At 38.0% G+C, this 26,875-nt stretch overlaps 1 protein-coding gene across 9 annotated transcripts in view; it reads right to left on the bottom strand.

The window, feature by feature from the left end:
* Positions 1–26,875, bottom strand: part of epha3 (eph receptor A3) — a 128,570-nt gene that overhangs the window by 52,001 nt on the left and 49,694 nt on the right. For all 9 annotated transcript variants that reach the window (XM_036139515.1, XM_021323737.2, XM_012876836.3 and 6 more), the window contains one exon: positions 2,487–2,642. In XM_036139515.1, coding sequence (XP_035995408.1) covers positions 2,487–2,642 — 156 coding nt within the window. The remainder of the gene's footprint in view (positions 1–2,486; positions 2,643–26,875) is intronic.

The following is a 26,875-nucleotide window of genomic DNA, read 5'->3' as shown; positions in this document are numbered from 1 at the left end:
AAACCTCGGAGCCCGAATATCCAATATTCAACGTAAAACTAACTTTACCACGGTTACTAAAAAGGGGAGCTGTTTTGTCTGAAGGTGCTCAAAAATGGATGGTAGTTTCCACTTACTCCCAAAGTACGAGAGAATCACAGAAGAGTGGCTGACGTTCATTTATGGAGACTTTACTGAAGAGTTTCCTTGAACGTGGGGGAATTCAAGTCGTAGTTTTCGAACAGTTGGATTTTGAAAGAAAAACTTTTGTACCGACACAGAAGGTGGTGACCAAAATGCTGTCATTACCCTTAAGTTTACTCAGTTTCTATATGGTATAAAATGTGAGGAAGGGGGTGTTTGACCGGTTTTCCAAATATGGTTGTAGCCAATCAGAATGAAGTCAACTAGGTAGAGCTGCATATCGTTACCGTACCCATCCCTTTTACCGAGGAGGTACATTTGGCCTGACAAAACAACAAGCTGACATTTTTTTTGTGAAATTCTTTCAAGAATTTACATATGCAGCAATAGTAACTATATGAAATGCTTTATGCAGTGATGTCATGGCACCTTTAACAAAGTTCAGTGTCTAACTTCTGTCTGATCATTTGTCTGTCTGAGGTAGATTGCTTTAAATAAAACCTATGTAAAGATGTAATTAAACTTTTCCAATAGTTGTAGGTCCCGACAAACCAAAATCTGAGGTTTAACTTAAGTGCTGTAGTAAAAGAAGTATCACAAAAAAAAGGAAAAAGACAAATGCACACTCTAAATGTCAAATTATCCAAACTGACGTCCCTTAATATAGAAAACAGATCAAACATACCAAAGCAACAAATGTATAGTTTATTTTGACCCAACCGTGCAGATCTAAAGTAATGCTAAATGATTCTTGTAGTTGAAAAAAAGCTTTGAAAACTGATATTACTAATATGCAGGATGTCAAATTAATAGGTATGATACACTTGAGTATTTCTCCTTAACAGTCTGTGTTTAACAGTGTATTATTTTGCTCTGCCCTTTCAGAATTTTTTTCTTCCCAGATATAAATTAAATTTCCAGAGTCAACTTGAAACAACCTCTAGAAGGCTGCTAACAGTAAATTTCCTCTCCTGAGATAATCATGATCATTATCTCCTAACAACTCATCAATTCATTTTCATCCCGTGCGTTGTTCCAACTGTCCCAGCGAGGTGAAATTTGCGGAGTTGACAAGATGATGTCGAGATAATCACAACAGGGACCTCGCGTGACTGTCTTTCTAATTAAGATTCTGTCTCTGGCTCTAGGCTCTGATTTATACTTTCTACTGTTCTCTGCACAGCCCATTTTGTAACGGATGCATACATAATCTACCATCAGGGAATGGGGTGATTTATAGTTTTGAAGTGAAAGCATTTTGGAATGCTTGCAGGAGGCACCTGCATCTGCAAGCCGTTTGCATTTGATGGAGGCAAGATAGTGTTATATTGGGAGTGTATGAGGTATTAAAAAGGGTAAAAGTGGGTTGTTGGTTATTCTGCAAATGTGGATGTTAAATGGATTATGTTATAATTTTTTCTAATTTAAATGAATAACCTTTTCCACAGCCTAAGCCAACACCGTCAAAGGTTCTTTTCTGATATACACACATTTCCCAAAAATATACTTTAATTTCTGGGGCAAAGATCCTGGATCTTCCCTGAACTGTTGGACATTACTGTGATGCTTATACTTGCAAATTCCTTTTTTTTTTGAAAAGATGACGATGGCAACACTTTGCCATCTGAAAATTGTAGCCAAGGATGGACCTTGTTGAGCTCCACAATTCTGGTACTGCCTTAAAATATATTAAAGGCCTGGCCTCCATCCATTGTCTAACACGTCTATCCCTTGTGGGGTCGCTGGGGTTGCTGGTGTCTATCTCCAGCGTTCACTGGGCTAGAGGCGGGATACACCCTGGACAGGTCCCCAGTCTGTCGCAGGGCAACACAGAGACAAACAGGACAAACAACCATTCACTCACACACTCACACCTAAGGACAATTTAGAGAAGCCAATTAACCTAACAGTCATGTTTTTATGGACTGTGGGAGGAAGTGAGTACCCAGACATGCACAGGGAGAACATGCAAAATCCATGCAGAAAGACCTAGGGCAAGGGTAGGACTTGAACCCAGGACCTTCTTGCTGCATGGCAACAGTGCTACCCACTGTGTCACTGTGCAGTCCGGCTTGGCCTCCAATTAAGTCAATTGATGTGAATTACTTCTGGGAAGCTTAAAAATCCAAGCCATCATCATCTGGCTGGGCATCCCCAAAGTGTTAAGAGGAATCATAATCTTAGTGTTTGTAAACTTCTGATTTTGAAGAAAGTAAAGAAACAATTCTGTTAAAAAATTATATATATTTATATGGATCCTTCCAGACTAACAGCGGGGCTTGTTGTGGAAAGTCCAACCGCATTAATGCATTTTATATAAGACTAAAATGTTTATGCGTATCAGAGTTTGAACACACACTTACGTGTACACGCCATGGAGGCCGGATCTCCCTCTGCCCGAAAGTAGTTTTTCTCACAGCCACAGTGCAATGACCCCTCATGGTGGGAGAAGCTGTGAGGCGGACACTTTGAACACTCCATGTTGCCGTGGGTAGATTTGTAGAAGCCTTCCCTGCACACTGGAAACAAAAGAACACAGACAGATACGTGAGCATCATCCTGAAACAGCACATCGCCAGCCGTATGATAGCCTGATTCTTCTTCGGGGCAACCACAACCCCGAGTGTAAAATAAAATATGGTGCATGTTTAATGCCGTTTCTCTGTCACGCATACACACACAAACAAAGAGTGGGAAAAATACTGAATGCACTGTAAATCTGCTGGGTTTGTACCAAGAACCTGCTGAATCCTTGTAAAACAATATTTCTCTGAAACATCTTTGTCTCTGTTTCACTCTATCTGTAGCTCTCAGAAGGCACAGCATGAATAATGCAAATTGTCCCCTTAGATGAAAGGGATGTTCTCTTTAAATATCTGTGGTATTAAATCTGTACTCAGCAGCTCTTTTAACTCCTACTCAACAAAAAATATGTTGCAATCCGCCCAACTGGGGTGACACTTCACCACCCTATATTGCATTCGAAATTATATATGTGACGGTAGGAGGTAGAAATCAAGGCCAGGGGAGAAAAGAGAACTCAAACGTTGTTGTATTTTTTTCTCCTGTGTACTTCACCAATTTGCTTTCACCTCTCCTTGTTCTCTGCTTCTTTCGTCTTCCCGGAAGGCTGAAATCCCAGGGATTTTTGGTGCAGTTCAAATGCTGACATGAAGTGCATTTGAGCCTACAAAATTATTCATTCTAAAGTAGCTAATCCCTTTTCTAGGTTAATCTCACGAGCAACGTGTCGCTAAAGACCAAAAGCAGAGAAGCAAACCTTTCTAATTAAACCGTGCTAAATGACTCATTCTTCAGTCACAAGTACTTTATGTTGTGTGTTGACAAACAGGCATGTTTTCTTTTCCTCTTCCTCGCTCTCTCTCTCACACACACACACGCACACACACACACACACACACACACACACACACACACACACACACACACACACACACACACACACACTATTAAATAAATGGCTCACAGCAGAAGCAGCAAGCCAGCAGAATGTGTGTGCTCAGCAGAACAGGCCTGACAGATCCCAGTGGTAGACAGCGTAGTTCTGCAAAAGCCAACACTGCTGATATTACTGCCATATCCATCACTGACACTGCCACGCCAAGGTCCCCACGCTACACTAAATACTCAACAACGCATACATGTGCAGGACTGCGTGGCTGCAGGCATGCTTCCCTGTGTGCAGGGTAATAGGAGGAGGAGTGGGTGTAAATAGTTCGGTGCACTCCGGCAATAACAAAGCTCGCTGACAGACGCAGGATGGACCACCACGATTGGAAGATACAGTATAAAATCAGAGCTGACAGCCAGCGCTCCTGGCCAATCAGGTGGCAGAAGCTGCAAAGTGGATGTAGGGCTGTAATGTACCTGGTATATAGAAATGCTTCAAAGAAAGAAGGTAAAAGGGATAACCTTAATGTAGCTAACATCTATATGTAGCATCTGACATGACATGTCCAGGACAAGCATTCCATTTCTGGATATCACCAACTAAAAGGGTTAAGGGTGTTTTATCGAACCGTTAGACCACTGGGTTTAATTTCAACTTAACTTACCCACTATTTTCAAATTCTTTCAAAAAGTTGTAAACCAGTAAAATGCTAAAGTTTTAAATGTTTGCATAGAAAACTCATTTTAATTTGTGTTCTCATTTTCATCTGTGACACATTCACACCTGTATTGCCTCAACCTACAAAAATGTGCATAAGTCTCCCTCAGAAGTTTGGACTTCCACAATCTGCTTTTAGCTCTAAGGCCAAACCTACTGGCTCATATCTAAATGGAAACGTGTCTAAAACCCAAATCTTACCATGCTTAACTCAAAGGGAAAACGCTGCGCACAGGAACACAATGCTTTTGTCTCTTGTTAATTATTACACTTTTGGAGGATCTAAACGTGTTTGGCTATAAATAGTTCAAATTTAATGGCCATTCGCATTCACTGGTTTGTTGTTTGTTCTCATTTCTCAGCCTTGGAAAGATGAGGGGTGTCCCTCGCTTCCGTCCGTAATCTTTTGAAGGCTAATCTCTTCCAGGAACACCTCCTCTTCTAACACCTTAAACATGCCAAACTCACAGCTACTTTGGACTTCTTCAGCTGTTATTTTTGTACTCCTGTTTTGCTTCGTTTTCTTTTGTTTTTTATATAAATTGAAATGAAGATCATTGTTTCTTTCTCAGTGAACAGTACCCAGTAAAAGTATTCCCACCACTAGAACCTTTGTCACATTGCAACCCTGCACATTTTTAGATTTTATTGGGGTTTTCTGAGACAGAACAACACAAAGTAGTGAATAGTGAAGTGGAAGGAAAATTATCTATGATTTTTACATTTTATTTAACAAAACAAGAAAGTCTTGACCAACTTTACTCTGATACCTGTCAATAAATTCCAATGCAAATGGTTTCCTTTAAAATTCATCCATTTATTAAATAAAGTCCACCTCTGTGGCAAGTATGGAGAATCTGAAGAGATTTGCAACTTTGTTTATCTGATAAAATATTAATTGTGTACTCCACAAATCTGGCCTTTATGTAAGAATGGTAAAAAAGGAAAGTGATAAGAAGTAAAGTTTAATGTTTGACGGCCAAGTAGGGAACATAGTAAATAAGTGAATTCCTATTTTGCATCACTGACATGAACATTTTAAACTTAGAATGGTCTACTTTGCTTTTGAGTTTATAATAGGCTTTTTGAGAAGTATCAACCATATCAGCAACAGATATTGCTTAAGCATACCCTACACATTTAAATCTGAAAACCCAAACTAGGTTTTTTTTTTTTATATGACGGCACAGTGATATGTGGGGTTTTCTTTACCACAGATCTAAAACTATTTTTTTCCAACTGTTGGAAATGGATAATATGGTCCTGCTTCCACAAGCCGTGTCTGTCAGCATAAAGAGCTGCACTGACATATACTGATGGTAAAATCAGATCTTGCTTACACAAGGTTAACTCGTCATCTTGTGTAAAATCAAGATGGGTCGCAGTAGCGTCACTGTGTGGAGGAACCTGAGCAGAAACTGTAATACCGTTTACAGACAGTTTTTTGTGTTGCTCTTTTGCCCTATATGTAATTACTTACAAAGTGTTTGTTTTATCTTTATGTTGAAGTATAAACAGTAACAATATGGGAACCAGTCTTTCTTTTCTTGTCAACTCAGTCTCAGTTTTGCAAGTGTTAGAATGTTATACCACATGGAGGCAGTCCTTAACACAGGGATCGGTTCCCAACTCTATAATGTGACAAGTAACACGATCACTACACTTAAATGTGTGATGTACAAACACATATCTGAACACACAATATGCTGGTAGTAACATAACTGGGGTTGAAATTTGCTCAATCAATGGCCTAGGTCATAGGACACTCTTATCAATAATTAACATTACTGTTAAGCTCTTTAGTGGTAACATGAGGCCTGTCTTTTCAAGACATATATGTAATGACCTAATCCAAAGCAATGAGCCCCATAGTACACAGAGGGCAGCGTGCATCTAAGTTGCTAGTTTTCTTACAATTCTGACCAGCAGTTTACATGCATTCATCATCAGCATGAATGAAACATACTTTTTAAGTTTTTATTGCATTTTATCTATTTTCAGGGTCACTGAAATCATGCAACTACAATTAGTTGCATGAATCCAAGAATCAACATCAAAGAATCAACATATTCGTTACAACGACTGTTTTAAAGAGTTTGACATCATCTTTTTAAATCCCTGTGGTTATCTAGACAGTTTTTGTTTAATTTCCTGTAAAACGTATTTTGTTTTCCATACACAAACAGCGAGTCACATCATGTACCATTTTTAAACTACACTACTCTGTGGCACATTGCTTTTAATCTGCATATGCTTTTGTTTTAATAATTGTACAATATTATGTTGTAAATTTGCCCTTCAAGTATTTGCATTCAAGTAAGTATGAAACCATTGCCTTTTCAGAAATTTGCTAAGGGATATTTCACCAAATATTAGTGATATATTTACAGACAAATTCAATACATTAGGAAAAAAAAAGATGTCCCAAATGTGTTTTTTGTCTGATTAAAGGTATCTTTTGAAAATAGCTACCTTTTTTTAAACCCACATGTCTTTATTAAAAACATCTGTGTGTAATTAACCTATATGTGTTTCACAACACTTACTGAAATTAATGAACTTTTCAATAATAATATCTAAATCATTTATTTAAAGATTAGCTGTAAAGATAAAAAGGTGAGCCTTTATGCATGGTTTTAATCCAATGTGGATTAGCGAAAATCCGATATCAATCGAAACTTCTGCTGCAAAGCCTTGCTTTTAAAACAGACACGTTGTAGATGAAGATTTGTTAAAATGTGTTGTTAAATATTCTGCACCGAATTTACTGGAGAAAAAAAATACAGAAATACTATTAGCAGTTGGCATTGCAATGTTGGAAAACTCTGTTTTTTTTTTTTTTCAACTTGCAAACATAGGAGTTATTTCATAATTTAACCCATCTGCTTTTTGGAGATTGTACAGCTACACTAGCAATAAAAGGTTGGGCCTATACCCTGTATATTAGTTCAGTGATCCTGAACACTGGTCCTGAGGGCCAACTGTCATGCATGTTTTAGATGTGTCCCAACTCCAGGACACCTGATTCAAATGATTGCATTCCCTCCTCAGTATGCCATTGACGTCTGCTAATGTCTGTTAAATCAGGGGTGTAGCAGCAGCGGAACATCTAAAACATAACGGAACTGAATCAGCAGCTCTCACAACCTACTGAGCCAATCAGCACATCGTGCCAAGTCACTCAGCTGCAGATCCTGTTGCTGATGTGTTTTCAGCATCTGAGTAGTCTAAGGTCACATGCTGTGTGCGAGCGTATTGATTGGCTCGGGCACTGTCTATGACACTTTGCTAGCTGGGTTAAAGCTGATTCCTGCATTAGACTGAATGCAAGTTAATACAAATTTTAAAGTCTTCAGAGCAGATGGAATAATCTTACAGGGTGGATATGGCCTGGTGGCCACCGGTTGACAATAGAAGAGAACAGAATAAAACACAAATAAACTCTATTGTCCCTCAATTGGGATATTTAGACAATAACTGGATCATGATCTAATTTGAAAACTAGATAAACATTTATTGGGGTAGCCTGTCAAAATCGCCATGACAGGATGATATCTGCCCATTTTCTCCAAAGTGACTCCTGTCCATATGCCACTTGTAAAATGATGAACAGGGTCTGTTGTTGACCTGGTTCATATCTGCTCAGTCACAGAGTCAAGTTTCGTCCTGATCTTTTTTAAATGTGAGGATTGCTCTTACTAAAATAATTGGGCCAAAGTAAGACTGATTTCCTGCTTATGTACCTCCCCCTGCCTGTTCTCCCTTTCATTCCGACAGGATTGCAATGACTTTTTCACTTTCTCTCTCCACCCCTTCCATTTCACTCTGTCCCCACCTCCTCCTTATCCTGCCGTCCCACTTCCACTTCTTTTTTTGTGTTTTTCTCCCCCTTCTCTTTATGTTTCCCTGTCCTTCTTTTCCTAATTGGAATCACTCTCTTTGAAATGGAAAACTTATGTGCTTTGACAGCTCAGGCTTTTGGCTGGCAGCCTTATCCGGAGCCACTTGTAATGGTGCTGGAAACATGGCAGCAGTAAATATCCAACCCCCTGCCTTGAAATCTCTGTTGGGGCCAACCAGTAACAAGTTACAGAAATCTGAAAAAAGACAAGCAGTTGTATTAAAGCATTACTTTTTAGATTTACTAATTTTGTTATCATAAAAAGAAAAGGCATTATTTTTTTATTTTATGAGGATTAGATATTAGTTAAAGTATCTTGTATTTCATTTTCTATACCCACAATATCAAGCACACATTGTAAAGACAATAATCTCACACTGAGAGACTAATTCATGACGACATTACACACAAAGGGACACCAACATCCATTATGCTGCATTACAATCACTTTGTTGAAACAAACATGTCGGCAACCCAATAAAATTATTAAACGTTTTGTCAGAAGTATAAATTAAACCAATAATCAGAGTTGTGGATTGTCTCTTGAGGCAAATGCTTCTCTCTGTTATGTTTGCTTATTATGTAATTTTCCATGACAGTTACGCTGGGGAACCAGTATTGTTCCAGTATTAACTAAAGCAAACCAGTAGGTTTATGCATGCCACTCAGAGGAGAAAAGTTAACCGCAAGTACCCTCCAAGTCTTAAATCCATCTACTGGAGAAAACTTTAAAAAGTCCACATTAAACCCCCACGTTTTGTTTGGTGAACGTTATGACAGCCACTAAAGCAAGTTATAATGTAGTGACACAAAATACTGCAGTTTGAGGAAACAAATCCTGATGGAAGGTAAAAACAATCCTACTTCTTGGAATCTTGTTAGGGCCTTGGGTTATAGCGAATTCCGTTTTTTTTATGCTTACAATATACTTTGCCTCCGAAGAGCCAGTGCCTGTATTCAAAAAGATTTAAGAAAAATCATAGAAATTCCCGAATTCTATGATTTTTCTTAGAATAAAAGTTAGATAAAAGTTATTCACAAAGCACCCTAGGTCTTAAGAAAGCTCCTAAAGTAAAAAAAAACAAAAAACATTTAGGAGTAGTGAGGAGGACTTTTAGTGAGCCTAAGAGAGTCTTAAGCAGGGAAGATGGTGGAAACAGAGAGATCTATTTGGCTGATCCACTACCTAATAAGTGGAGGAAATAAGCACAAAAACGTCTTTAACAATGTGTATAAGATAAACATTGTCATCCCCTTAGGAAAATTAATTAGTTTCAGCACCCTGATGGGTTAAACACATTTTGATAAGGTTTATCATCATGACATTTCTTAAAGGAGAAGTCCGGTCAAAATCAGAATTCAAACTGCTGAAAGTACTTTAAATATAAAACTACTACATACTGTGCAAAAAAATATACGTTTTTTTAATTATGAATAATTTTCATTTAATCATGTTTATGTGGAGGAATCCATCTTGGTCAAGAATAGTACTGTCACCTCCCATTTTTTGATGTCACTCGGCGGACCCGCAGTTGAGCAAGTTTCAACGCTCTGTTTGTCACGGCGCACTATTTTCCAACATGGTGACGACTGGTGCTCTGTACGAAGCAGAGAGTGATGAAGTACTTAGTGACAGTGATGAGAGTTCTGTGGAGCTATCATCATCTGATAGCGATATGGATTTTTTTTAGAAGAGTTTCTTGACAGAAACCGGACTTTTGACGGAATCCAGCGTACTTATTTCCAGTGCAAACTCAGTCGGGTCCTACAATATATATGTATACACGTGTGTGTGTGTGTGTGTGTGTGTGTGTGTGTGTGTGTGTGTGTGTGTGTGTGTGTGTGTGTGTGTGTGTGTGTGTGTGTGCGCGCGCTCCGCCGCAGGACGGCTTTGCCGGCGCTGCAGCGGAGCGCGCGCACACACACAGCGGAGGAGAGATCGCTGAAGTGACTTAAGTTATACATTTGCCCTCTAGTAAATAGGGCAGGTGGTCAGTTTTACTGGTTAATTCCTAGTAGCACATGTGTGTGTGTGTGTGTTTTTTCTTGTACTATAAACCAATCACAGCTCTTGAAAGACAGCGTCACACTTAGCAATGGGGTCACCCACTAAGATAAAGGCTCAATCCGAATACCCTTATAGAGTAAATGGTAAATTAACTAAACTTATATAGTGCTTTTCCAATCATGCTGACCACTCAAAGCGCTGTACACTAGAGCCACATTTACCCAATCACACTCCCTAACGCACATACATTCATGCGCCAATACGCAGATCGGTAGGTAACTTGGGATTAAGTGCCTTGCCCAGGGGCACATAGACATGTGACAGGGAAAAGTTGGAATAGAACTCACAACCTTCCCTGCAAGACGACCACTCAACCCATCAAGCCACAGTCGACTGTACTGTAATTTTCTGTAGTCAGTTCCTTTTCTCTGATACTGCTAAATGAAATCCTGTGCAACTAATTAATAAACAACCAGCATCTCGTAGACCAAGAAACACCAAGCAGCTCAGGGATAAAGTTGTGAAGAAATTTAAAGGAATGTTGTGATATGGATTATGGATTGCACAGAACACTTTGCAATTCCTAATCTAAGACCCTTCTACGCCGGCTCCATTTGGCCGAGCACTACTGGCTCCACCTGCCTTGCAAGCATTTCAATTACAGCTTTTTCAGCTCCTCTCTGGATCTGACCCAAAGAACACTCCACCGAATCAGCTGCACACCAATATCTAACCCATAAAAATTATTACACTACTGTCAAAAGTCTGCAGTTTAATGCTTTAAAGTCCTTATTGATGTTCTCTCCATTGCTGAGAGAAAAACATCCCCATCAAGACCTAAATTTTAACTCAGTGAGGCAAACTTTGGAACAGATCAGCTCAGTCTTGTCTCCCCTCTCCGCTTCTGCCACACCCCATACCTGGGCAGGCAGAGAGAGGGTGTGCAATACATGGGTCTTACCCGATGACCACTCCACCGAATCAGTGCAGTGCAGTGTGGATACCCAATATCCACTGCACTGCACCCAATATACCCAATATCCAGTCTATGAAAATAAAAAGCCCTAAACTCTCACTCCTTAAGGTGGTTGGGAACATGTCAGTCTTTTCTCCCCTCTCCGCTTCTCTCTCTTTTCACACACACACACAGACACACACATAGAACACACACACACACCAATAACAACTTGTCCTGGGCAGGCAGGGAGACACACGAAACTTTGCATTATTAGTTCAGCCTGATATGTCATCCAGACATTTATCCCGGTGGATTTATCATTAAAAATATTCAAAATATTCTTGGATACACAATAATGCAAACATTATTTGTATTTTTTTTTGTCGTATTTGTTTTCGTTCATAATATATATTTTTAATGTTTTTATACAACTGTTTCTGACAGATTTCTTTTGAGTCAATGCTGCACATAATAATCCTGCTGTGGGGTTACATTCCTCAGTAGGGACAGCAACTTTCATCACAAAAAGTGAGATCTCTTTCTTGAGTTCAACTAAATACCTAAAATTTACATTAATGTACAATTAATACAAATGCGGGTCTTATTCTGAACAGAGATTGCAGGCATGCTATTTGTCTAATTGAATCTGTTTACTGGTTTAAAGGGATGCTTCTGTTGCCTAACTGTCCTGTGTGCCTTGGTGTCTACACACAATGCCGACTGACATTTGCTAATAGTCAGCACACCACCGTCAACACTTTCTTTCAGCCCATGTGAAAAATAAACAAAAAACTAAAACTTTACATTATTAGGTGAGTAGTTTGGGCTTTCTGTGCATCTGTGGGTGATCGTATGCACAAACTAGTGGCATAAAGCTTAATTAAGTGGTCAGGTCCAGCCCTAATTTGCATAATAAAGCAGCCCGATGGGACGCGCGCTAAAGTAAGAGGAGCGTAAGACAGGGGAGAGGGAGATGAAAGGAACTGAAGAAAGAGAAGTGGATGTGTTGAAAGAGAAGTGGAAGGAGGAAGAAGGAAGTAGGGTCACACCATAGAGACATAAAAGCAAGAGGCATGAGTGTTATAGCGGTTAGTATGGAATAGCAACAAAGCTAATACTCTGCACGTTTTTGCTGAGAATACTGCCATTGTCTAAGTACACATGACGGTGTTTTCTAAGTCCATCTGAACTGTTGGTAAAAGCTGTACTTTCAGCAAATGAGCATAATGCTAAAAAATGATGTAATATCATAATGCATGGAGCCAAAAAAATCAATAGTGGCAAATATTGAATTTCATATTAACATTTAATTTGCGTATGTAATAGTGCTGGATGAAGGGAGTGATCTTTTCCTTTTTTTCACAAAAGCTCTCTTTAGTTTTAGGAGAAAATTAGAAGAATCAACACAGCTGATCCTCATTATAATACATATGGACTAAAGAGATGTGCTGCAGCCCTAGACTTCTCTTCAAACATGTCAGGCCAGGACTAAACATACTTTAAATCTGACATACATGGGGTATTTCAAACCCAAATTCAGTATGACATTTTTTTATCTAAACATGGCAAATTGTGCTTCTGAAAGCGTCAAACTTCCTTTGTTTACTTTGTTTGCTTGCTTCTTCCTTGGATCTCTGTGTGGCAGAGGCACTTCATGTTTTCCATTTACTGCTTTCTTTTTTTAGTCTGCTAGCAATAGTACATACCAAACTAACAGAAAGTATGAAAAATGGGAAATAAGATGAGAAACAGGTGTTGGTTTCACTCTGGTTATGACCAGATTTTGCCTCCAACAAAGTGTGATACTGGTGAAAACTTAGCAAGTGTGAAACTGAGAAAAAAAAGGGGAAAACTATAGGTCAACTTGCACCACAACAACTTAGTATATTGTATTAGTGTGAAATGTGAAATGTAAAATACATCTAACAGTAGTTTAAAATGTAAACATTTTGTTTTAATTTGTGAGCTTACAGGAACTTGTCTTGTTAGGGTTCACCTTATGCAAACATCATGTGCAGTGCATGGTGATATATATGACAATGTATTCACCAATTTTCAAGTTTTGTCATTAAATCTACATTTATTTATTTATTTTTTGTAGGAATTGTGTGTGATGTACCACCACCAAGTGAAGCATAATTGTGGAGTGGAATGCAAATTACGCATGGTTTTGAAAATGTATTAAGCATAAAAATCTAAAAAGTGTCCTGTGCATATTCATACTACTCCACTGAGTCAATACTTTGTATATTCTACGTAGCATCACCGTGCTGCTGGGAAATGCCCCGTTGACTGGAATGGCTTTTATTTGTGAGAACACAGAGATGAAGGAGAATGTACGAATGAGGGGTACCAGTATTTATCTCCATCTTCTCCATCTTCTCATCAACTCTGATCAGCTTCCCTGCCTTTGCTGAAGAACAGCACAGAGTGACCCCCACCACGTTTCAACATGGGGATGGTGTTTCTAAGGTTGTGTGCAAATTTTTTACCACATGTAAGATTTTGCATGTAGCAAAAAAAAAAAAAAGTATAGAACTTCTACCTGTTTGCTTTTTCCCCAGCAAGGCTTGTGACAAACTGCAAACAGAAAGTTTCTTTCAAAAACCCAATTCTATCTTCAAAAAAGTCTTAAAAGAGCCAGCAGAAAGAACCACCTACCCTGTTTCTCCTTACCTCCTCTACTGTGAGAAGTTTCCATTTCCGTCTATGCTTGTTCTCTCATTTCTACACTCTCACCCTTGTCACCTCTGGCAGAGGTTCACCGGTGGACTTCCTTTAAGTAGCCTAATATTAGCTGCATTGCTATATCCCTATTTGTACATTACCTTGAATAAAAATATCTACCAAATGCATACATGTGCATACCAAATGCTTGGTTCAATTTTTGAATGATGGGTTAAAGTCTTATGTGAAATATTTTATATGTGAACTGTGTGGTAGCTCCACTTGTCTTCATTATGCTGTTGATTCACTAACGTCCGTAAACAAACCTTCGTGGCCTTTTATGTATGCTTACCTGGTTTGTACTGCTTTCATTTTTTACAAAAAAAAAGAAAAAAAAATCAACTCATAATAAATGCTGCACTTAATTCTTAACCAGATTATTGGAGGCTTTTATAGAACAATTACATTTGTTCTATTCTCAGCACCAAATTAACAAAGGATGGAAAGATAAAGGTAGTAAAATGGCATGTGAATGCATGTGGGTCTCTGTGTGCATGTGCAAAGCAGCTGTAAAGGACAATAAATGTGGACAAAACAGGGCAAGAACGGAGCAAACACACAGCTGATCCTCATTATAATACATACATACTATACATACATACTAAAGAGATGTTCTAAGTCCTGTCCTCAGTTCCAAATTAACAAAGTATGCAAAGGTAAATGCAGCAAAACAGCATGTAAATGTATGTGGGTATTGGGTGCATGTGGAAAGCAGCTCTGAAGGACAACAAAATGTGACAAAAAAGGGCAAGAAGAATACAAACACCTCACAGCGAATGTATGCATGTATCAACTCCTTGCCGAATCCATCAAGGATGCGATTACTGTTTTCTAAACACTACAAACTCCAGGGATTAGCGAGGGCAGTGAGAATATCCAGGATGTCCAGAACTCCAGTTGTAATACACTCTCAGCACACACACACACACACACACCACAGACGCACACAGACACATGCATTTAATTTTAAATGTAGGTGATCAAAGTGTGCATAATTCCCTTCTTACAAGACTAAAAACAAAACTAAAACTATGGGCTAGACACCAGGAGGACTTTTAGCGAACCTAAGGGTGTACCATATTGTCCCTTACGGTCTTTAAGTGCAGCTGATCAGCTGCTCCTCGCCTTTCCAAGGTCGAGGCTAAAGCTCTGAGCAGATAGGGCTTTTGCAGTTGCAGCTCCTCTGTTGTGGAACAGGTTACCCCTGCATGTTTGGCATGCAACTTCGCTGTCTTCTGTTAAATTCTTTTTAAAGTCTCACCTTTTTTCCTTGGCCATCAACTAAGCTTGAATTGTTTATTTTTCCCTCATGAGTCAGTTGTATAGTTTGTTTTTATGTTGGTTTTATTTACAAATTTTTTTGTGTTATTGATACGTACAACTATTTGGTCAACAATCTGTTGTTTTTTAAAAGTGCTTTATGAATAAATTGGATTTGGATTTGAATTCACATAGTAAAATAGTAAATAGTAAAATAGCTTCAGTGTGGTTAAAATGAAAATACTAAAATAATCTAAACTTATTGGCCTCCTGTGACCAATCAGAAGAGTACACAGAAACTGCATGCTGTAGACACTCTATCTAAACCACATCCCAGACAATAAGGTGTAAATGGAGTATAGGATGATCAACATGTTCAGGGTGACTTTAACTGCTGATGAGGTCCTAAATTCTCGTTCAATGTATAGTTTCCACAGTAGGTGCTGCTCCTAAAAAAAGAAGCAAAACCACTTTACAGCAGCAAAGCCAGAAAAAGAAAATTCAGCAGCTCATTCATGTACATAATTTAAACAGAATGGAATGTATTTTATTTATGTTTTTTTTTAAGAATGTGTGCATCTAGATTTATTTCAAAAACTGCATCTAGTTTGGTAGAGAGATGAGTTAATCTTCATAATATCCAGACCCATTACCAACTGTTTTGTCTGTGCTAGAAATAAATAAAGAGATTTTTTTCCATTCAGTCATTGTGTTTGAAGAAGACACTGACCCATTAATGGACCCTAACGTTTACAAAACCAAGCACATTCCTCCATTTGAATCCCAGGAAACAGCACACACAACCCAATCCGACTTTAAGCCCCTTTCCCTCTGCTCGTCCTTTGCAACCCTTTATTTTTCTCTTTACACGACAGATAACCAGTCATGTACACCAGATGCCTTTTCACACAAGGACATTAGCTGCCGTCATCTTGGTGATTTAACTGGCCAGACCATTGTCCCATTATCCCATGGGTGACAAAAGTTGCCAAAGGCAACCATGTCACAATTTCTATGCTGATATGAGAAAACTGATTAGAAACCCAGTACACAATTACACATTTTTAATGAAATTGATTAAAGTTAGGCCGTTACAGAGGAGTCATGTGAACCCAATTACAGTTGTCTTCCATTTAAGCACCTAAGAGACCCTGGTTCCTTTGTGAACAGTGTAATGGCTGGACATTCCCATGGTGTTCAAATTTGAGAGGTACAGTTTCCTCTTCCTGATATGTTGGCGACTTTCTTTTGATTTCCTCACGATATCACAGAGGAAACAGTTTGTTTGAATTGTGACCTTAAAATACATACACAGTTATGCCTCCATTTAAGTATTCTGAATTAATAAATCAAATCAGAAGCTGACAAAGCCATGACGTAATCTAGGCTTTTTAAAAATTACCTAAGCACAAATAAATCTTAGGTAAGAAAAGTTCAGTAGTTGAAAAAGTCAGAAGAAAAAAACTCTAAAATAATTTTCTATTTTCTTTTAGTTTAGTCTGAGTTATTTTCCGACATTGAAGTATTAAATAAAATTAGGTAATGTGACATTCAAATCAGATTTGAAGTGGTTATCAATATCTAGATTTATTAATGGACCACATACTGGTACAATATTCAAGGCAAGTCTGTTCACATTGGCGTTTTGCTCCTGAAAGGAAGACGTTTTTTGTCATCAATACAGCAGACACCAGCCTTCTTATTTCCTATTTTCATATAAAACTCTATTTGGTTAACTACAATCCCTGTTTTCGTGGAGTGACAGTTTTCTGCTTCTTGAAAGTCATGCGCTAAGTCACATTGACACTTGCCCCTATTTAAACATTTATGCAGACAAATTACATTTTCTGTCTTGTTTAGGTTTAAGCACAGCTTGAGGGCAGCTCATGGTGGTTGTTAATTTACTTTCAGTCTCTTGCAAAATATTCATATCCCATGAACTTTTCCTCATTTTATGTCATGACAAACGTCAATACATTTTTTGAAGATTTAGCCCACCTAAAAAGTAGCACAAAATTCTGAAGTTGAAAGAGAATTATCTATTGTTTTCATGTGTGAAAAGACTAGCCAGTCCGACTGAATTTGGGCTATTTTGCAAATAATGGACACAAATTATGGTAAAAAAAAAACAAAAACAAAAAAAAAACACGTTGACAATATTCGATCATTTTCTTTTCACTCCTTTTAGTTATATTTTCACATAAAATCATAATAAAATAAATTGAGGCCTGTGGTAGTAACATGACAACGATGGAAAAAGTTGGTATGGGGGCCATGAAAGATATTAATACTCTTGAAGAGCACTATAAAACATATTTTCATTATCAATAAAAGTTTTATTCTTCAATGTTTTTTTCAAGTTAGGGAAAATGTTTTTGGCTGCAAAAAAAGTGCATTTTAAGTCATATTTTACAGAGTTGCAGGTTATCCAACCGAGTAAATTACATAGTTTCCTCAAGTATTCTTCAAAGCCCAGGAAAATAAAGCCATGTTTGAAATGCTTTTAAACTATTGCAGTGTTCATAATCATAACACCCAATCATAACATCTTCTCTGTTCTCATCTTGGAAGAGAACAATTGGGTCTCTGACGGGGGTATGAAGGTCAGAATGTTTTTGAGTGGCACACAACTTAGATGGCTAATTGGATTTTCTTACATGCCACAGGGAAAACAGTAAGAGGTAATTTGATCATGGTCCCATGTAGCTAAATAATATTAATAAAGATCACAGCTTCATGCCAGTTTTGTAGCCCCCTACTAAGCTCAGCCAGATGCAATGTATTGGTGCTATTTCCCATAATGTTCCGGGAGAAGTAAAACAAGAACAAACTAGAACCTTTTAGAAAGTGGTTGGTTTGGATTTTTGTTTATCACTTGGCCACATATGTACAAAAAATCCCTGACTGAAAACAAATTAAGTTCAAATTCTCCAAGTGGTGTAAAATAGAATGTTTTGAAGAATATGAAAAACATCTAAAAACAGCGCACACAAGCAGATTTTATATAAAGTTTTTATAACCATATGTGAACAACTGAGGGTTTTATTCAGGGAAAGCTCCCAATATTTCATATACTTTGCATTTCAGCAACAAGACAATTCAGTGATTTGCATTATGTTTGGTTCTGATTCTGTGGGTATGGAGTAGACTTGAACCAGAAGACCTGAGTGGTTGATACAACAGCAACAAATCTTTAATGTATTTTGGTGCTAAGCTATCCAGTGCGTTATAAACTAAAATAAGTATTTTAAAGTCAATTATATGCAGTACAGAGAGCCAGTTTAGGGACTTCAGATCTGGGGGGACTTGCTTCTCTGAGGACACAGACAAGAGTGTTCTGGATCAGCTGCAAATTTCTAGGCAGACCCGTGAAGACTATAGCCCCTTTTCCATTGCCAGCCCCAAGATTTAAAGCCCCGGTGGTTATCGTCATTTTTTGATATGCTAGGGGTGATTTATGTAAATCAGCCCAATGATGTTTGGGGAAGTTGTGAGGAAAACTGCAGTACACCTTCGGTCCAGCGGCCGTCAGCAAGAACACACCATAGGCCAAAGACCCATTTCCTGACACTCATTTGCAGGACAAGATGGAGAACGCACAACTAATTTTGCGGATTACATAACATGTTATTAGCCCTTTTTACACTGCGCCTAGCTTATTTTGTCTGCTGGGCTCCACCAGGCTCCACTGTATTCTACTCATGGTGGTATGAAGAAATACAATTAAATAAAGCACAGTTTATTTCAGTCTACACAGGTATGGGACTGCAGTGGTATGGCGAGGTGACAGAAGCGGAGAGGGGAGATGAGACTGTCTGATCTGCTCCAAAGTTTGCCTCATGGAGTTAAAAGGTAGGACTTTATAAGGATTTTATAAGGATTATTGTGTCTGTGTATATATATATATATATATATATATATATATATATATATATATATATATATATATATATATAAATATATATATATATATATATATATATATATATATATATATATATATATATATATATATATATATATGTATGTGTGTGTGTGTGTGTGTGTGTGTGTGTGTGTGTGTGTGCGTGTGTATGTTGATCTGGATTATATAAGATTATTTAGAAAAGAATAAATAAAAGTTTGCCTTGATGTACATACTTTTCAAGAGTATTTAATGAGACAAGCTTCTTGCTGACTTAAATTATATTAAAATTTCCTTGGATTATCAAGGAAAGATACATAAAATAAGTGTTGTTACTTGTAACAAGACTGATACAGTAGCAGTAATGAAAATACCATTATACCTGGAAAAAATTTAACAAACTCTAGTATCAGTATTTAAACAAGTAAGTGGTGGAGTATATTTATTTTAAATTCAATTAAGTGGCTCATGAAACTTCTGGAATCCATGTCTAAATGCTATAAACTCTAAGCTGCAATTATTTACAGAAACAGACAAATGGGGTCTCATCTGCAGGGGAGTGATGCATGAGGTGGTTATAGTAGAGCTAAACTACTTTGTGAAAATGTGTCCATCATGTGCATGCATCCTTCATGAGTAGTGTGCATGTGTTTGTGTGTTTATGTGTGTGTGTGTGAGAGAGAGAGCGAGAGAGGGAGCAAGAGCTGCAGGATTCCTGGGGCAGGTGTCTCAGCAGTGGTTAGGGCAAAACAGCACTAAATCACTCCTCAAATGACACACCTCACCACGGGTGTCCCGCCATGTGTTGCTGCTGAGAAAAAAACCCAGAGAGTTACTGTTTCATGCAGCGACTGAGAGATATAAAGCTCTCTGTAAATCAGCACTTTGTGATTCTGGTGACAGGCACAGATAGACTATGCACGAATACATGCTACCTTTGCCCTTATTGAATGCATGTGAGCGCATATTTCTCTCAGTTTATTTGTAAATGCATGTGTGCCTATGAGTGTATATGAATGACAGACTGGCGCAGGTGAACCACAGACAGGGACAGACATCCTGGCACGATCCAAATACACATCAAGACTCTCGCCTTACGCCATACTCCCTACCTTCCTGCTCGCTCCTCCTCTTGGACTTAGATTGCCCTCAGCGACAGCAGCACACACAAAGGTGCCCTGGCTATTATGTTACTAGTTGACAGAGATTACATAGTTTTTTGTTTTTTTTTTTGTTCTGTGTAATGTATCGTTTACTGTGATTAATGTTAAGCATGTGCTGTTTAGTAATCCAGATAAATGCAAAAAAAAAAGGCTCTCAAGAAATTTGAAAAAGAACAAAAAAAGAAGATCACAGATAAAAACAGAGAATCCCTCTTGTATGTGTTTACAACATGTAGTCTGTCAAGCCTCTGTTGTGTAATGAGACATCACTGATGACAGAACCATAGATACTATTCACACGGGTCCATTCAACATAAACTCCCTGAACCAATCTTAGATAACGCTCATGCACAAATCACCAGAGATCCATTAGAGTTTGTTGAAACAACAAGAAAGAAGCAAAACAAGATAAAGTCAAACAGCTAGAACATGTAGAAAGACTATTCAACATGGGAAAGATAGTTAAGTACCACGTACATATAAAAAAGGAAGTAAAGCTATACAAACATGACAATTCTATACAATCAAACATGAAACTTTGCTGCTCAACTGGCAGGTTCAAAGCCCCGCAGTGAAGAGTCGACAGTGCTGCAGTGTGGTGCCACTGAGAGCTATGGTATTGCTACATTTTATTTTTAAATTAGATATTACTTTTCTACTTAAAGTGTGAGGTGGATGACAGAGGAAGTAACAGAATGTAATCGGTTTGAGTTGAAAGAGAGCCATACAAACAACAGCCAATATTTTATCCAGTCTTAAATTGAAGAAATATTTATAAAAACAATAACAACATGATGCTCAACAGTTTATCATCAATAACTTCGTCAGTGCCTTTTATTGTCCATGACCTTGCAGGGAAAGAAGTTCAGTAATGGTTTGTTTGAGACGCATAGAAAAGCACACATTTAGCAAAAGAACATTTCAGGAGTTGAAGCCCACAGAGCCAATTCTATTGTGTGTCTGAGAAGTCCCAGCTTATTGTAGTGGAACGAAGAAGTTAAAATATAGTTTCTACTGGTCTTTATGAAGTAGCACACACATATTTGACTTAAACATGTTCCACATGTCCCACTGATTCACTTGCAAAAGAGCTTAAAAAAGATGGACAAACTGACTCAACATTTAGTGGGGCAAGTTATTCGGTTTAAATCAATGCATTTATAAAGGACCAGCTTACAAGAAATTCAATCTCAATTCACTTTACAAGCTGTTTAAATTAACATCCAGTCATAAATTATCTAATTTGGTCCAAATTTTGTTTGAACCGCACTGGCTAGGGGTGGTGTGTTGGGTGGAGTTAGTGCGAGCACCTTATATGGAGGCTATTAGTCCTTGACGCAGAAGTCCAGGATGCGTTTCCTGACATTAGCACCTTTGCTACATGCCTTTCTCTCCTCTCTCTGCCCGTTTCCTGTCTGAATGCTGCAAATAGAGCCACTTGTGCAACAAAAATATAAAAAAAATAATAAATAAACTTAAACCGATCAAATCCAACGCAATCCAAAAAAGGCGTCCAGAAGGCAAAGTACAGGTACAAGCAGCACATTACAAAAACACTTCAACAACAACCCACCTGACATGTGGAGAGGCATCAGGATCATCACATATTATAAGCACAGGAGCCAGCAGCTTAGCAATGACCCAGCTCTCCCTGACACCTTAAACAGCTTCTTTGCACTTGTTGACATCGACTTTAAGGAAGATCAACATCAACTGGACTGCAGGTCCAGATATGGTGTCAGATCAGGCGCTACAATCATATGCTGACCAACTTGCCGCATTTTTTTTCTGGACATCTTTAACCTCTCACTGCAGTCCTGCCTGGTCCCTACATGACTAAAACCCTCCATCATTGTGCCTGTGCACAAAACAACCAACATCTTCCTCAATGAGTACCATCCTTTTGCTCTGACACCAGTCATCATGAAGTGCTTTGAACGAATCCTCCTGAAGTACATCAAGGACACCATCCCTGCAGACCTGGACAGCCTACAGTTCATCTACAGGGAGAATCGTTCTACAGAGGATGCTGTCGCATTACCACGTCACATGGCTCTGACTCATCTGCAGCGTCCCAACACCTATGTTAGGATGCTATTCGTGGACTTCAGCACAGACTTCAACACCGTGCTTTGAACATCATGTCTTGATTTGTGTTATGTGTGAATTCTGAGCCGATGTTTCACCAAAATTGTAATATGGTTACATAATGACGAGAAAACCTCTTGATTCTTGATCCAGTCATATAGCAACGTTAGTGTTGAATTACATATAGCGCAATCATACAATGGTCGGTAGTAAAACTATACATATATGTTAGGGCTGGGCAACGATTAAAATATTTAATCGCGATTAATCGCCCTGATTAATCGCGATTAATTGCATTGTATTTACAAACTCCAAGAATGAATTCAAAAGTAGTGTAAAGAGCACTTTTATTTTAATGTTCTGCTGCCATATGAACAAAAGTGTTGTAACATTTGTAGCACTTATTTTATACTGGATATTTTCAACCCATCTATTGAATTTACTGCACTAGTTGATCTTTTCTTCATAAGAGAACAGCAAGCACTGCAGCCAAAATATGGCCTTTTTTGACCTGCTGTATATTAGCCAGTCCCTAAGCCTGATGTATCATGAAACTGTTGACCTTTTGGGTTTTGTGGTTTTTATTTTATTATTACAATTAAATAATAATAATAATAATAATAATAATAATAATAATGTTATGTTCAGTGTTTTTTCGCTAATCCACCTCTTATATATTTCAATCCTTATGTAATTTTGTCTGTGTTGTGTGCACCTGCCTGTTGCTTTAATCCTATAAATTTCCCCGTCGTAGATAAAAAAAGGATTAGCTAATGTTATCTTATCTTAAATAACACTTTTTAATATATGTACTGGGTTCTTTCAAGGTCTTAATTACATGTTATGTGTGGGCTCCAGTAACATCCATCCATCCATCCATCCATCCATCAATCGATCCATCCATCCATCCATCCATCCACTGATCTACCTGGATGTTCCCTGGAGGACTGAAACGTCTCAGTCAGAGACGTCTGTGGGTCTGTCGGGGCAATGAGAGAAGTTTCGTCTCCTCTCTCCGTTTCTGGGGCTCGACGTTTTCATGTTTTTTCACGTGCTTAGATAAATTTGTTGTGTTTCCACTGAAATGAACCGGCTTTTTACAAAACATACAGCTTGATTTCATTTACGGTATTAAAATAAAGCCAAACGGTGCTCCTTCCCCTGTTCATGTTTTTTTGCTGCTGCGGTCTCTCTCAGCTGTTTGTTTGTTAAGTTTGTGTGAGAGCTGAGTGGGCGGGCCAGGCTGAGCCTGCGTGCTGATTGGCTGGCGCCCCTGAGCCATGTACGAGAGGAGAGGGGGAGCGGGAGAGTACTCCCGTGACAGCGCGCTGCAGTCAGCGCGCCTGCTGACACTGACTGAAAGCATGATGTGAGCAACATGCGTTAATGCGCGATAAAATAAATATCGCCGTTAATAGTCTAATGAATTAACGTGAAATTAACGCGTTAACTTGCCCAGCCCTAATATATATATATATATATATATATATATATATATATATATAGAATAGAATAAAATAGAATAGATAAAGCCTTCATTGTTGCACGTAGCCTACAAAGTCATTGACTTTAAGGTCCTCTCTCAGCATAAGCAAGCATGCACCTACAATGGACACTTATCACAATTTATGTTTGTGTATCTTAAAAAAATGCCTGAATTTAGATTGCTTATTAGCACATACCAATATATATATATATGTATATATATATATATATATATATATATATATATATATATATATATATATATATATATATATATATATATAACAAAAAACTTTTGAAATGGGTCCAACCTTAAGACAACACAGACAACTTCTATTGACTTGTAACACAGACTAGAAAGACCTTAATGTGTTGTTTAAATAATCAAAGTTACTAAAAGAATTGACTTTTACGTCATGCCATCACTATACCCCAAGGAAATGGGAAATTGGCTGATTACTCTTACAGTTATAATTCCTAGGCTCTTTGATCAACTTAAAAAATTTATCATCTTTTGAAAAGTTATTTTTAATGACTTATTAGGGGTGCTAATAATTCTGACAGATGTTTTGGCTAAAATAAAGAAATGTATTGGTAGATTTTTCCCACTAAATAAACTTCAAAAGATAAAAAAATATATATAAGTCTTTAACAATTAAGAATTTTATTGAGTGTGGTCATTTTTTAGAGTGAAAACAACATGATTTTAAGGCCATTTACACATTTTAACCAAGGGTTGCAATAAATATAAATACTGTACATGGTTCACAAGAGCTTCAGTTTGGCTATTGTGGTGCTTTTCTCATAATCATTAGACTGTGCGCCCTGTATTTTCACACATTTTAAAGTAACTTCCTTTAAATACAATCTGGTCTTGCTCCTTGCTCAACCACATCTAGTGAAACCTAACTTGATACTCTGTAAAAACCGCAATGAAACCGCCACCACTCCATTATAAAGCGTGTTATTGTCCCACAATGGTCTAAAAACACTTTTACGACCATTGTCTGCCCTAGGTGGCGTTACAGAGTAGAGATTTTCTTTACAGGTGTATAAAACATCTTTATTAAATTGTAAGAAATCCTATTGGCTCTGGTAAGCTGGTAAAGGCTTACCGTGGCCAGGCGTTGGAATTTAAGAAACTGCATAACTAGTCAAGCTCCTTTTTCTTCCACAGTTCACACAGTTTGTTGACATTGTCACTGTTATTAACTGTCAAACTGGCCATAAGAACCAGACACCAAAACATCCAATCAATTACGTCTCACTCAAGGAAACTCTGTCCTCTTTGAGAACACTGGGTAGCATTAATTTAGGTTGTTGTTACGAGGAATGGCAAGAGCGAGAAAGGCTCTCAGTGTCGTCATTCATCGTGGGAGAAAGTAGACATTCATCATTAAGCCTGCCAATGCATCTTGTAAAGAATGAGCTGTCATGGCTCATTTAAGTTAAAACCACTATTTGAATTCCTTTGTGTATTGTTTTAGTATTAGGCACCAATTATTAATACCCAAGTGTATCATTTTTTCCTACTTGGGAAATTATTTGCAATCAAAGTAATGATGATATTTGGAAAATTCACATAGCTCCATGGGCAGTCTCCTTTTCTTTGTCCCACACACAGAAACATTCACTTATAGATATGTTGGAGTTTCCCCCACCCTCAACACTGGGGCCAGTGTCAAGCTGAAAGGCGAGAGTGATGGATGGGCAGGGCTTAATCACCTTTAATCAGCTCTATCCCTGAATAATGATGAACAGCCCCTTGTATACATGCATAATGAAGAGAGAAAGGAAAGCTCTGAGAGGAGATGCGTATTGTGTATTTTTTTGTTGGAATCATGACCAGTGGCAGATGTCGTTCTCCTCCACTGCTTTGTGGTTACTATGTTCGTCTCCTTTGCAGCCCCACACAAATATGTTTGTCACACAACATATTTACGAGGGATGTCTCAACAAGGCTTCTTTTTCCACAAAGCTTACATTCACCAAGTCCCTTCCGTTGCTCAGTAGCTTTGAATCACGTGAAAACAAACCAACACATGCCACCATTAACTCACTCATTACATGTTAAGTTTCCATCAACGATTGTTAATCCACATTTTGAAGTATGGTATTAGAAAAGGTTGATGAAAATGGCAAAATTTGAATTAACGTGCTAAATTCCAGATGGAAACACATTTGTGAAATAGGTTGTGACGTTGTGAACATTTACCTCACGTGACTGATCAGCTTTCTCTGTTGCTGGTGTCGTACTGAATGTTCGCATAACACTAAAAAACAGGGCTAGAAGCAACAACGGGTACGTGTGGACCAAAATAAGCCTTACTTAGTCTCATCCATGAAAAAAAATCTATCAACACATTCATTAAAACTTCGCTCCATTACTGAACTGTAGTTAGCAACGGCTACTTCCTTTTTGTTACAGTCTACGTCAATGTATAACGACATTATGCTTTGTGTCGCCTGGTTAATTTGCAACTAAACAGTAGATGGAAACACGTCTGATTTGCATTCTCCTTTTTGCGACATTTTGAAAGTTTGCTCAATATTTGCATGAGAATTGGCAGGAAACATGGATAATCATGTGCAGGATGCTGAAACATCTATTTTTTCTAACATACATAGATTTTGCCCCAACAGGAGATTTGTAAGTCAGCCAAATGTTTCTGAAAATATATCTTAGTTGTAATTTAAAACTGTCAGATATACAACAACAATAATAATAATAATAATGATAATAATAATTGTCAGAAAAAAATATAATTTTGGGAACTTTAAGTCTTGTACTGTTTTTGAAGAACGTGTGCCACCAATTGTAAGCATGCAGGTGTACTGGGAAGAAATTGTGCAGTTCACAAAATTTTACCAGGACCTTGACCAGGACAAGGTACTTTTCCAGTGATGTCACGCTCTGTTTTTTTTTTTTTTTGTTTTTTTTTTATGTAAGAATAAACTGTCCAGGACCAAAAGTATTATGCTTTTGCGCAATGCATATTTTTAGATATGCATTGCGCTTAAGTAAAATGAGTAGCAATGGAGCATATGTGCAGTATTTATGGTGTCTCAGAGTTGTGACGCTGATGTCGTAACATTTTTCAACATGTCCAATTCATCTTTCACAGACAG

Source organism: Fundulus heteroclitus, chromosome 7 (genome assembly GCF_011125445.2).
Source record: "Fundulus heteroclitus isolate FHET01 chromosome 7, MU-UCD_Fhet_4.1, whole genome shotgun sequence".
NCBI classification, from domain to species: Eukaryota; Metazoa; Chordata; class Actinopteri; order Cyprinodontiformes; family Fundulidae; genus Fundulus; species Fundulus heteroclitus.
Note: the sequence above shows the minus strand (reverse complement) of the source record. Positions and strands in the feature narration are given on the sequence as shown.